General features: G+C 35.3%; 1 protein-coding gene across 1 annotated transcript in view; it reads left to right on the plus strand.

Moving 5' to 3' along the window:
- Nucleotides 1-14,642, plus strand: part of THOC2 (THO complex 2) — a 175,998-nt gene that overhangs the window by 126,381 nt on the left and 34,975 nt on the right. The window contains exons 13-15 of the mRNA XM_037822774.1: nucleotides 4,942-4,983; nucleotides 5,436-5,566; nucleotides 5,672-5,773. Of these exons, the coding sequence (XP_037678702.1) occupies nucleotides 4,942-4,983; nucleotides 5,436-5,566; nucleotides 5,672-5,773 (275 nt within the window). The remainder of the gene's footprint in view (nucleotides 1-4,941; nucleotides 4,984-5,435; nucleotides 5,567-5,671; nucleotides 5,774-14,642) is intronic.

Here is a 14,642-nt window from a genome sequence, read left to right on the forward strand (position 1 = left end):
GGCTATTTCTTGTCTTGGCCCTTGGTAAAAGTTAAAGTACTCTAAATTGACAGATGAAGCATAGAAAAACTTAGAGTCAGATAGTTAGAATATTCCTTAGACTGGGTATTAGATGATATTAGGAAATAGATGTGATAATGTTGTGGTAGTATAGGAGAATGTCCCTATACTTAGGTCATGCATGCTGAATTATTTTGAGGTAAAGTGTCATGTCTGCACTTGTTTTTGGTCATCCAGAAAAAAAGGCAAAATGTTAATTGTTTAATCTGGAAGGTAGGTGTATAGGTATTTAGTATACTATTCTTTCACCATTTACATATACTTGACATTTTTCATAATAAAAATTTAAATGGCTATAGGAAGAATGTACCTGAGACCAGTGGTTCCAGAATTCTAGTTTATGACCAAGTTGCTTTAGAATTTTGGGGCTGATATTAATATTTTTGTTGTTGTTGTTGTTGTCAGTTATTGATCAGGGGAAAGTGTGTGATCCTGCTTCACTCCATTTATTTCTTTTTGAAAGAATCTGCCCTGGTAGATCTTAGGTTAGAGCCCAAATTTACTGTTCCTTTTAGATGGAGGTATGGGATTCAAGTACAGGGGAGTTCTGCCATACTGGTGCTTAATTTATGTGAATATAGCCAGACTTGTACTATGAAAATACTTAGTGTGTTTGCCCAGAAGTAAGGATGAAATTGGAGACATTTTTTTCCTTTAGTTTGGTTCATTTTCTCAGGTTTCTTAGATAGTATCTAACTACCCTCTGAATCTAGTGTTAAAAGTAATGTGTTTTAATGTGATGTGGGCCCTAAATGTAAGCCAGTCACTTCATCTCTTGCATAAGTAAATTAACAGTGATCTTCTAATGCTAGAGGGGAAAACACAGTCTGTCTTGGACTTTGAGATTGTATGTTTGTACTTTTTTGATGATTTAAGGGATTTTTAAGGGTGATTGTGAGTATATGTAATTTCCATCTTAGGCACTGAGTTTAGAATCTAACTTGCCCACAAAGAATCTTCATTTAAGGCTATTCTCCAAAGTAATTAAAGGGTTAGAAATGAATTTTTTTGCTAAATTTGGTTTCATCAGGATAAGCTACTAGCTGTTTTCTAGCTGTGTGATCTTATGACAGTTATTTTTCTAAGCCATATCAGAGTGGTAATAATGTTTGCCTGATCCTAGTTCCTGGTATCACAGTTCATCTCTTTACACCTCAATCCTGTGCTCTCCGTTAGAAAAGGCCTGAACCTTATCAGGTTGTGATTCAGTCGGTTTGGGTTTCATTCAAGCAACCTCCCACTCAAATAAGAGTATAGGGACAGACAATAATTTAAAAGTATAGAGCACTCAAGACAGGAATTCAAATTCACCATATGTTTACTAAAGGAGCACTTAAGGTTAAAGGAACAAGTTTACAAAGTAAAAAGAAATTGATACATTATCAAGCTTGGGGACTTCTGCCCCTTCCTGGCACAGCTGGATATGAGATCAGAAGACACCTCCAGTCTATGTTACAGAGTATTTATAGAGCCTTTGATCTAGGATACATTCAGTTAAGTCATACTCTGTTTTTATGTTTGAACCATGGGTGGTGAACCACAGGTGAGTCAAGATTAAAGGAGGGTATTTACAGTGTTACCAGAGATTCAAGTTTAACCAAAAAGGAAATGTGGAAGATAGTACTTTTTCATTTTGTATCTCTTACTGAGTTTTCATAAATGATTTAGTATCAACATTACTGTTTATTTCTAAATGTTTTATAAGGTATTAAGGATACCCTTTCCTCTGGAGCAAGGCTTTGAATCAAAACATTGGAAGGTAATTCAGCTATCTCTTCTCCAGGTGGAGTAAGATCATGTTCCTTTAACATTTATCCTATAGGTTGTATTTTCCAAATTCTAAGTTAAATTAGTAAGTCTTGATTAGGATCATTTCTATCAAAAATATTTACCTTATAGTTTAAAGGCATAAATGAGATAATATATATGAAGTTCTTAACCTAGTACATGGCATATAGTGGGTACTCAGTAAATGGCAGTTAATAAAAATGAGAAAAATCTGGAAGGTAAGAGTAGTGCTGTAATTTACACTGATGTTGTTTCCAAGTTCTGATTTAGTCATAAATCTTTTAAGTATTTGTGCTTTTCTTTTCTGAGATAAAGTATAGTTTATCTAGAAAGAAATGCTCATGGGTTGGAGGTCCTAAAAATAGGTCATTAGTAATAAAGTAATTTATCTAGTTGTATCTGGAACTTTTTCCAACTTTCCAAAAGCCACCCTTGATGGAGCTACATTCTTTCTGTGCCCAGTGTTATGCAACCCCATCAGCTGCTTGGTCTTTATAGGGCATCTTGTAACTTACTTTGTTTGGGTCATCATATGCCGTCTAGGCATAATTGTGAATGCCATTTCATTCCAAGCTTAATTCAGTCCCTAACAGTGCACTGACAAAATATAGTTTTGATTTCCAAGAGGTGTCCGCTCCTCAAAGACAGGATCTCTATTCCTGTTCATCTTTGAATTCCCAGTGCCTGGTACCTAGTCAGTAAATGAATGAATGAATGTCTCCTCTTCCCCTTCCCCTTTTTCTGTCTCTGTCCCTTGCCTCTTGGCCTAGATATTCAGTAAAACTTTTCTCATTGTGCTGTGGGAAAGGAGAGTTTTCTATTATTTGCTCTGAATTAAAAAGCAAATTAAATTCAACTGAAACAAAAGCATCAAATGGAACATCTTTATCTTACCAAACAAAAGAAAATTGCTTTTATCTACATGTACCTCTTGATTTATTTTTGTTCACCATTGCTAGAATTAGCCTTTGATAGAAAGATTCTTCTCTTCTATATGATTTCATTTTGCTTTCTATGTTTCTTTCTTCTTTTCAAATCTTCCTGTTTTTGAAATCTAGAGAATCAACATACAGACATTAGAAACTCATACATGTACCTAGTAAAGAAAAAAATAAAATTGTTTTCTTTATATGGAGAAAGCCATGTGTATCTTTAAGGTTGTTTGAATCATAGCATACCAGGAAAAGAATAGCTTAACTGCTTTTATCCCTGACATAATCTACTATAAAACTAGTTCTTCCAATTATGGCATATCCTTATTTCCATGGCCCAATATACACCTTATATGCCACCAGCATTGCCCTCCCCCCACTCACCCCCCAAAAAAGCAAAACCAAACAGAAAACGGCTATCTAGCTTTTTTCTGCCAAGCCACTCCTCTGTAAATTGACACTGTAAAAATGGAATGATTAATGGACTTAGGACACAGCTGTTTGAGGGACACCATTTTAGTGGGGCAGTTTTTTCTCTCTCTCTTTTTATTCTCCAAATCTGTAACTCTTATTCTGCTCTCTGTAAAGTCATTCCTTGGTCATAAAGTAGTTATAGTAGTTTTATGGGTGATGCTTAGAATCCAAAGGAGAAGATGTTAATGATGTTGGATTTAGGAAAAAGGAGAGAATTGGTTCTCACAATTAAGACTGGTTTCTTTTAGCTTTGCAGAATGCTTTTTCAACATCAGGAAAATCTGCTGATAGGAAATGTCACATACAAGTGCATAAACTTTTCTTTAAGACACAGTAGTAGTTATTACACTCACCATTAAGTGCAGTTCCTTTTGTGTGAGCTTGATCCCAAGATACTCCAAGACAGTGTCTTAAGTTATTAGCATTAACCCTCCCAGCTTAGGAAACATACAGAAATAGAACATGAGAAAAATAATGAGTTTAAAATATTAATACATTTTTGCATGTGGATTATCCGAATATGTATGCTTTGCCATTACTACAATAAAGAAGATAGAAAATACAGAAAACCCCATAGCTTTAAATCTCTTTAATTTATGTTTTTTTATTATTTCTGTATAACTACAAATTATAATGAGCAAATTCTGAGAGTTAAACTCTAGAGTATGGGTTACCAGGAGATAGAAAGAGGGTAGAGAATGGGCAGATGATGCTTAATGTGTACAAAAGGTTTAATAAGGTTGACTGTAAATGTTTGGAAATGATGGTAGCACAAGACTGTAAGTGTAATTAACAATACTGAGTGTGAGTATGGTTGAAAGGGGAAGGCTAGGGTTGTGTATGTCACTAGAAGGAAAGCTAGAGAATAAGGCATGGAACTGTATAACAAAGCAAAACCTGTTTTGGATGATACTAGAGCAAATGTATGTCGCTATTATAAGGTGTTAATAATAGGGTGGTGTATGGGAAAAAACACAATTAATGCAAAGTAAGGACTATAGTTAACAGTAGCATTGTAATATTCTTTTGTCAATTGTAACAAAGGTACTATATGCCAAAGCTGAGCATCAATAACGGGTATATATAAGGTGTACAGGATTTTTAAAAAATTTTTTTCAGAGCAATGAGAATGGTCTCAAATTGATTGTGGTGGTGAATGCATAACTATGTGATATTATACCAAGACCCTTTGATTGTACACTTTGGATGGATTGTATGGTGTGTGAATAAAACTGTTTAAAAAAAACTCATAGCTTTAAATTTCTTTAATTTTTATTTTTGTTTTAGTGTTTGATTATACTAATTCTGTAGGGGGAAAACTTAAACCTCTGGATTTGAAAATGCAAATGCATTATAACTAAATTACTACGTTGGCTACAATTTTATAATAAATCAGTTTTAGGCTGTTTTGGTTTGTGATAATTAAGTTGAGGAAAAAACTGGCTCATAAAATTGACCTTTAAAATTCTTGGATAGTGAGAATGATTTGGGAGTTACAAATACAGATGAAATTTTAAATTTTTAATTGGTAACACAGAGTATATTTAAAATCTGCATGTGTATAAAAAGTGAGGAAACAATTCACAACCATGTGCAATTACATATTTTTCAAAGGAGAAACTAAATCGTAACAGCATCATCTTAACCTTTTTGTATTTTATTTATAGTTTTTTTTTTTTACTTTTAGTTTCAGTCTGATGGAAGCAAACAAGAAGATAAAGAGAAAACGGTGAGAGACTAGAATCCAGTAATATGTCTAATGCTTGTCTAGGTACAGCACGCTGCAAATTTTACTGTGAACAAGCTTTAATCATGTGTGAATAATTAGTTTATACTCTTCATGCTCAATATAACTTTTGGCAGTTGTATTGAAAGATAAGAAGTTATTTTTTAAGATTAATAACCTCTTTTTTGAGGGATCAACATATTGAGAAAGGAAGAGGGATAAAAAGTCCCTCATTCTCTTGCTAACCTTTTCCTTCCCTTACCTTATTTGCTAGCTTAGATGGAGAAACACAAACACTGTGGAAAGGAAAATGACATGATAGAAAATTAGATGTATTGTGTTATAAGATCAAGGAATGAAAATTTTTCCAAGACTGTTGTTAATTTATTTAGGGGAGGTTAATGTGCATAGGCAGTCACTTATTACTGAAATAATTTTCCCTCCTTTCTTCTTAGGAAGTTATCCTTAGCTGTTTGCTTAGCATTACTGACCAGGTACTACTTCCATCTCTTTCTCTGATGGACTGCAATGCTTGTATGTCTGAGGAACTATGGGGGATGTTTAAAACATTTCCTTATCAGCATAGGTAAATACATATTATTTTCATACCTTAAACTACTATTAATTCTAGTGTATTAAGCTTTAAGTGTTTTTAACACTTTTTCTAATTCCTCATCTCATCCTTTTTAAGATATCGTCTGTATGGCCAATGGAAGAATGAAACTTATAACAGTCACCCACTTTTAGTAAAAATTAAAGCTCAAACAATAGACAGAGCCAAATATATCATGAAGTAAGTTTTAATTTATTTCTCTGCATATTAAATTATATCTGGATCTGATTTACTTTCTTTCACCTAGCTTAAGTCTGAGCTTCAGTTTTGAGGAAGTCCATGAATGTTTGCTAATTATATAGCTGATTATATACTACAGATAGAATGACTATCAAATTTTGTGTTGTCAGCTCATTTTGACTACTAAATTAATGTTTTAATAGTTGTGTTCGCATAGATGTAAAATCTAAATAAAATTCCCCTTTAATGAATAGATATTATAGGGTGAGTTTTTTTAAAGACAGACTAGTATGGCCTTTGCTGAATTTGCATAATTTATTTAATGGTTTGTGCAAGGTAGTCAAAGTTCTAGGAATTTTTTCTGCTGAAAGTTATTATAGTAAAGATTTTTTATATGTTAGGAAAGTCTAATGCAGTTGTGCAGAACTCTTCCCATAGGGAGTCAACTTTTGAGGAATTCCTTTTTTTTTTCTTCCATTTATGTGCTTTATTTTTTTCATGTCATTGGAAACAAGAAAGTGCTGTTAGTTCTGCTTCCTGGTAGACTATTTAAAGTTTAATTGTGAAAATCATACATATACTTCAGTTTAATATGAGTTTAGATACTAAATACACCGCTATATTGAAAGTGTTTTCATCAAAGCTATTGTCGATTATTATTCCTCTTATATATTCATGCAGTAGATGGTTATTATAATTAAAGGTAGTTTGTTCTCCAGTTACCTAGATTTAATGCCATGATATTGTCTCTACCCCTAAGGAAGTCACAGTCTATCAGGGACACAGGCATATGCACAGTCACTTATAATAACACCTATTAAACTGAGTCATGATTATGTATATATGTATATGTATATATGAAGTCCTGTGGGAGGATAGAGAGTGAATTATTTCAGTGGAGGAAGTTGGGGAAGGTGTAGCAGGAGATGATGTTAGAATTGATCCTCCTGAAAGAGTTCCAGTCTTACGGGTTCTCCAAGTAGAACCGCTAGCATGAGAATAGCTAGTATTTATGGAGCTATTACTATGTCTGCCAGGCACTGTACTAAGTTAAGTGCTTTACATGCATTATTTAATAATACATTATTATTACATACATTAATAATTATTAAGTATTATAACTCTTGAATCTGTCTCATTCACTCTCATTATCACCATACCATAGTTCTTTAATGTGGATTATTACAGTGACTTACATTGTTCTCTTCCTTCAAAATCCTTTGGTGACTGACCACTGCCTGCATGTTATATGTCCAACTTTATGGCATGGCAACATGAGACCCTTCACGATCTGTTTCTCCCTATATCCAACCTCATTTTTTGCCAGTTCTACCTCTAGCTGTACTGAGTCACTTATGTTTCTGTAAATGTACTGTAGCCTCCTTAGTTTCTTTTCCTTTGCATGTATTTTTTGTTTACTCTGTTGGTATAAGTTTTCTCTTATTTCTCTTTCCCCTCTTCAGCTGGTGACTTTATTCTTGGAGAGTGAATTCCAGTGTCACCTCACCTTGGAAGCCGCCTCCAGCACATACTACCATGCATAATAGATTATTATTCTGCCATCACTGTCCCTTAATACACATATAGTGCTATCATACTATTTAGGTGCATTGCTATGATTGTTTTTCTTTTTTATAATTATCTAATTTTTAAAAGTTTTATTGAGATATATTCACATACCCTACAGTCCATCCAAAGTATACAATCAGTGGCTTTTCATTATGATCACAAAGTTGTGCATCCCTTACCACCATCAATTATAGAACATTTTCATTACTCCAAAAAGAAAAACCCCATATGCATCAGCAATCACCTCTCAATCCCTCTATGTTTCCCCAGCCCTACATAACCTCTAATCTAATTCTGACTCTATAGATTTACTTACATTTACATTTTATATAAAGGGAATCATACAATACTTTGTGTCTGATTTCTTTCACTTAGCATGATTTTAAAAAAATTATTGTTATTTTTTTATTAGAGAAGTTGTAGGTTTACATAAGTCATGTAAAAAAAATACAACATTCTCTTATACCCCCTGTTCTGGTTTGCTAATGCTGCCCAATATGCAAAATACCAGAAATGGATTGGCTTTTATAAAGGGGGTTTATTTGGTTACAACGTTACAGTCTTAAGGCCATAAAGTGTCCAAGGTAAGTCATCAACAATTGGGTACCTTCACTGGAGGATGGCCAATGGCATCTGGAAAACCTCTGTTCACTGGGAAGGCACATGGCTGGCACTGCTCCAGAGTTCTGCCTTCAAAGTGGCTTTCTCACAGGATGTTCCTCTCTAGGCTGCAGCTTCTCTCCAAAATGTCACTCTCAGTTGCTCTTAAGACATTTGTCCTCTCTTAGCTTCCCTGGAGCAAAAGTCTGCTTTCAAAGGCCATCTCCAAAATGTCTCTGTAAACTGCAGCTCCTCTCTCAGTTCCTGTGCGTTCTTCAAAGTGTCCCTTTTGGTTGTAGTAAGCTCCCTCCTTCTGTCTGAGTTTATATAGTGCCCCAGTAAACTAATCAAGGCCCATGCTGAATGGGTGGGGCCACACCTCCATGGAAATTACCCAATCAGAGTTATCACCCAAAGTTGGGTGGGGCACATTTCCATGGAAACAACCTAATCCAAACCTTCCAACTTAATCCCCACTAATATGTCTGCCCCCCACAAAGAACATGGCTTTTTCTGGGGGACATAATATACATAAACCAGTACATCCCCTGTTGTTGACACTTTGCATTGGTGTGCTACCTTGTTACAATTAATAAATGAATATTAAAATATTACTGTTAATTATAGTACATAGGGTACATTAGGGTATATTTTCCATATTTTTCATATACCACCCTATTATTAATACCTTGTAATTGCAAAATACATTTATCATAATTCATGAAAAAACATTCTTATATTTGTACTATTAACCACAATCATCACCCACAACAGGATTCACTGTTATACAGTCCCATGTTTTATGTTCTCACTATTCTTCTAGTAACATACATGACCCCAAACTTCCCCTTTCAACCACATTCCCAAACATAATTTAGTGCTGTTAATTATATTCACAATAATGTGCTACTGTTGCCACTATCCATTTCCCAACACTTTACAGTCATCTAAATTAGAAATTCTACACAAATTAAGCATCAGCTCCCCATTCTCTATCCCCATTCTGTCCCCTGGTAACCTGTATTCTAGATTCAAGTCTCAGTTTGCCTATTATAATTAGTTTGTATCGGTCAGATAATACAATATTTGTCCTTTTGTGTCCTCCTTATTTCACTCAACATAATAGCATCAAGGTTCATCCATGTTATCACATGGATCAGGACTTCATTCCTTCTTACAGCTGAATAATTCTCCATTGTATGTACATACCACATTTTGGCAATTGTAAATAATGCTGCTGTGAACATCGGTGTGCAAATGTCTGTTCAAGTGCCTGCTTTCAGTTCTGGGTATAAACCTAGTAGCAGGATTGCCAGATCATATGGCAATTCTATACTTAGCTTCCTGAGGAACCACCAAGTTGTCTTCCACAGTGGCTGCACCATTCAGCAGTGAATGAGTGTTCCTGTTTTCTCCACATCCTCTCCAGCACTTGTAGTTTTCTTGTTTTTTTGATGATGGCCATTCTGGTAGTTAGGAAATGGTATCTAATTGTGGTTTTGATTGGCATTTCCCTAACTGCTAGTGATGTTGAGCATCTTTTCATGTACTTTTTAGCCATTTATATTGCCTCTTGGGAAAAATGTCTGTTCAGGTCTTTTGCCCATTTTTAAAATTGGGTTGCTTGTCTTTTTATTGAGTTGTAGGATTTCTTTGTATATTTTGGATGTTAAACCCTTATCAGATAATTTGTTTTCAAAATATTTTCTCCCAATGAGTAGGCTGCCTTTTCGCTTTCTTGACAAAGTTCTTTGAAGCACAAAAGTTTTAAGTTTGAGAAGGTACTGTTTATTTTTTCTTTCATTGTCTGTGTTTTCTGTGTAAATCTAAGAAACCATTGCCTATAACAAGACCTTGAAGATGCTTCCCTACATTTTCTTCTAGGAGTTTTATGGTCCTGGCTCTTAAATTTAGGTCTTTGATCCATTTTGTGTTAATTTTTGTATGTAGTGTGAGATAGGGGTCCTCTTTCATTCTTTTGCATATGGATATCCAGTTCTCCCAGCACCATTTGTTGAAAAGACTGTTCTTAACAAGTTGAGTGGACTTGTCAAAAGTCAATTGGCCATAGATGTGAGAGTCTATTTCTGAACTCTCAATTTGATTCCGTCAGTTAATATACTGTCCTTATGCCAGTACCATGCTGTAATGACCACTGTAACTCTGTAATGTGCTTTAAAATCAGGAAATGTAAGTCCTCTAACTTCATTTTTCTTTTTCAAGATGTTTTTGGCTATTCAGGGCCCCCAACTCTTCCAAATAAATTTGATAATTGGCTTTTTCATTTCTGCAAAGTAGGCTGTTGAAATTGTGATTGGGATTACTTGAATGTCAGTCAGTTTCTGTAAAATTTACATCTTAATGACATTTAGTCTTCCAATCCATGAACACGGGATGTCCTTCCATTTATATAGGTCTTATTTGATTTTTTTAAAATCATAATTTTTATTATAGAATATAACAAATAATACATAAAAGTGGTAACCTTCCAAGTGCAATTTAACAAGTATTAAAGCACAAATTTCCAAGAATATTACAGGCTGCAATTCCACAGTTTCAGTTATTTTCTTATTGTGAAATCTAACATATATACAAAAAGGTATAGCTTTCAAATTACAATTTAGCAAGTAGCTATACAAAAAATTTCAAAGGATGCTATGAGTTACAGTTCCACCATTTCAATTCTCTCCTAATGATTCTAATATCCTAGCAACTAAGAAAAAGGAAATTATATAAACATAATCCACATTGTTAATTTCCACCTTGTCTGTTGCTACCCCTTTGTCTAGTTTAATCACTTTCCTGATCTTCAGGGATATCTAGGCAGTGACCACCCTAACCTGTTCATGTTGAAAAGGGGTGTCAACTTTATGAGCAAAGGGGACACATCTAGTTGATGTTCTTAAAGAGCTTGGGTTTTTACGACTTAGCTGGCATGGGAGCACTTTTGAAGGATTTAAGTTTCTGATGAATAAACTTGGTGAGTGAAACTTTTATAGCATCTCAGATAGGGATTCTGGTATTCTTTAAGGTTTTGGGGACTACTGTTGATTTGGGCTTATATTGTGGTCATTTGGCATTTCTGGGTGAAGCTTGCATAGGTGTAACCTCCAGGACAACCTCCTGACACTGTTTGAAGTCTCCTAGCCACTAAAATCTTACTTTGTTGCCTTTCTTTTCCCGCTTTTGTTCAAAAACGCATTCTCAATCCCTCGATGCCAGGGTCAGGCTCATTCCTGGAATCCATATCCCACATCGCCAGGAAGGCTCATTCATCTTGGGAGTCCTGCCCCACATTGAGGGGAGAGTGATGAATTTATTTGCAGATTTAGGCTTAGAGAGAGAAAGTCTCTAATTTGAGCAAGAAAAGAGGTTCTCTGGAGGTAACTCATAGGCATAATTACAGGAGGGCTCACCACCTCTTTACAGCCATAAAGAGAAAAAAAGAAATATTTTATTTCTTTTAGGAATGTTTTTTAGTTCTCTGTGTACAAGTCCTTTACATCCCTGATGAAATTTATTCCTAAATATTTGATTCTTTTAGTTGCTATTGTAAATGGAATTTTTTTCTTGATTTTCTCCCCAGTTTGCTCATTGCTAGGGTGTAGCAATACTGCTGATTTTTTATCTTGTATCCTGCCACTTTGCTGAACTTGTTTATTACTTCTAGTATCTTTGTTGTAGATTTTTCTGGACTTTCTATATATAGGATCATGTCATCTGCAAATAGTGAAAGTTTTGCTTCTTCCTATCCAATCCAGATGCCTTTTATTTCATTTTTTACCTAAATTTTCTGGCCAGAACTTCTAGCACAGTGTTGAATAAGAGTGGTGATGGTGGGCATCCTTGTCTTGTTCCAGATTTTAGAAGGAAAGCTTTTGTGCTTTTACCATTGAATGTAATATTAGCTGTGGGTTTTTCATATTGAAGATGTTTCCTTCTATTCCTGTTTTTCTATGTACTTTCATCAAGAAAGGATGCTGGATTTTGTCAAATGGCTTCTCTGCCTCAATTGAGATGATCATGTTGTTTTTGCTCTTTGTTTTGTTAGTATGGTGTATTACATTAATTGATTTTCTTATTTTGAACCACCCTTGCATATTTGGGATAAAACCCACTTGATCGTGGTGTATGATAATTTTAATGTGCTGTTGGATTCGATTTCCAAGTATTTTGTTGAGCATTTTTGCATCTATATTGCTAAGAGAAATTGATCTATAATTTTCTTTATTGTAGTATACTTATCTGGCTTTGATAATTTTTGGAAGAGTTTGAGCAAGTTTGATACTAATTTTTCTTGGAATGATTGGTAGAATTCACTTGTAAAGCCATCTGGTCCTGGTCTCTTTTTTTTTGTTGGGAAGTTTTTGATGACTGATTCATTCTCTTGTAATTGGTCTGTTGTGGTCTTCAGTTTATTCTCTAGTCAGTGTAGGTTGCTCATGTATTTCTAGGAGTTTGTTCATTTCATCTAGGTTGTGTTAATTTGTTGGCATACAGTTGATCATGGTATCCTCTTATGATCCTTTTTATTTCTGTGGGGTCAGTAGTAATGTCCCCCCTCTCATTTCTGATTTTATTTATTTGCAGCTTCTCTTTTTTTTTTTTTTTTTTTTTTTTTTTTTGTCCATCTAGGTAAGAGTTTGTCAATTTTATTGATCTTCTCAAGATCCAACTTTGGTTTTTGTTAATTCTATGTCTTTTTTTTTAAATTCGCAGTTTCATTTATTTTTATTTATTACTTTAAAGGCAGTTGTCAATTGAACCATCTCATCCTTTGGTTTTTATTTGTCAGATCTCTTTTTCCCTCTCTCTTTATCTTTTAAGTTACCCTTACTAATACTCTTCAGTTCTGTACCCTCCTCCAGACCTCTCTCTCCTGTCTTGTCTTTTCAGCCAGCAAAACTCCCTTTAGTAGTTCTAGTAGAGCCAGTTTCTTATTAAGGAACTCTATCAGCTTCTGTTTATCTGTGAATATTTTAAACTCTCCCTCATTTTCTAAGGACAGTTTTGTTGGATAAAGAATTCTTCTCTGGCATCTTTTCTCTTTCAGTACCTTAAATATATTGTACCACTGCCTTCTGGCCTCCAAGGTTTCTGATGAGTAATTGGCACTTATCTTTATTGTATTTCCCTTGTATGTGACAAATCACTTTTGTCTTGCTGCTTTCAGGATTCTCTCTTTATCTTTGGCATTTGACATTCTGGTTAGTAAGTGTCCCAGAGTAGGGTCATTAAGATTTATTTTGCTTGGAGTACATTGTGCTTCTTAGACATGTTTATTTCTGTCTTCATAAGTGTTGGGAAACTTTTGGCCATTATTTCCTCAAATATTCTTTCTGTCCCTTCTCTTCTTCTGGGACATACATGACACGTACGTTTGTGCAGTTCAGGATGTAATTCAAATCCCTGCGACCCTGCTCAGTTTTTTTTCCATTATTTTCTCTATCTTTTGTCTATAAGATTTCTATTGCCCCTATAGTTTGCTGATTCTTCCTTCTGACTGTTCGCATCTGCTGTTGTGTGCCTGTTCTGTACTTGAATCTCTTCTATTGTGCTTCTCTTTTCCATAATTTCTGTGATGTTTGTTTTTACACAGTCAAATTCGTCTGTATGCTCATCCAGAGTCTTCTCAATATCTTTTATTTCTTCAGCCATATTTCCCTTTATCTCCTTGAATTGATTTAGGAGACTTGTTTGAATAGCTTTGATTAGTTTTTCCAAATTCTGTGACTCCTCTGAAATTTTAATTTGTTCCCTTGACTGGGCCATATCTTCCTGTTTTTTAATATGGCTTTTAATTTTTTGCTGATATCTAGGCATGGGGATTATCTTGATGAACTTACTTTGTTGGTCATTTTCTCTTTCTTGCCTAGGCTTTTATTGTTGATTTGCTTTTTGTCCAACTTATTCTAGAAGTTTAGAATTGTCCATGTTTAACTGGTCAGATATTTTCAGTTCATATTCATCTGATTCTTGCCTTGAATATTTGGTACAGTTTTTAAGATTTCTCTATTAGTGCAATTGTTGACCCCCCAGGAAAAATCTTCCTTTCCTCTGTTCCTTTTCCGGAAATCTTGATCTGTTCTATTTGTTTTGCCTCTATAGTTCTTTTTTACACTCCTTTCCTTGCCTCTGGCTCCTTTTGTCTGGGTGGCACATACTGGGAGGAGGGTCACCCCAGATAGGATTTTCCTGCATCAGTATTCCCAGCCAAACCAGAGCCAGGATTCCACAAAAGGGGCACAGGCCTGCTCAAGAGAACTTTGGGGAGAGGGTCAGGAAAAACACCAAAAAGTCTGTTTGACTTGTCCCTGAATCTTTGCTTTCCTGGCTTGCCCAACAGATGGTGCCCTTCAGCATACTGTTTTCTGCAACTCTTAAGGAGGTACTGTGTCTTTCAACTTCCCTGGATCACCTCTTATTTGGGGCAGGGTTGAAACAGTGGCTGCAGAGGTCCATATTCATGGCTGGCTAAAACAGTAGCTCAGTGCCTAGCCCAGCAATCTGAATTCAGTTATCAGTGCTTTGCTATGCCCCCACCCTCCCCCCGTTCTTAGGGAAGAGGACTTCCATGTCTCTGGTTGTTGTAGCCAGCCAGGAACTGACGCAAAGGCAGCCTGTATGGACAGTGGCACTGGAGTGAGCTGCTCATAGCATTTTACCAGAGTTTCTTAGCCTGTTCATCCCCATCTTTCGT

This window comes from Choloepus didactylus, chromosome Y (genome assembly GCF_015220235.1).
Source record: "Choloepus didactylus isolate mChoDid1 chromosome Y, mChoDid1.pri, whole genome shotgun sequence".
Taxonomy (NCBI): Eukaryota; Metazoa; Chordata; class Mammalia; order Pilosa; family Megalonychidae; genus Choloepus; species Choloepus didactylus.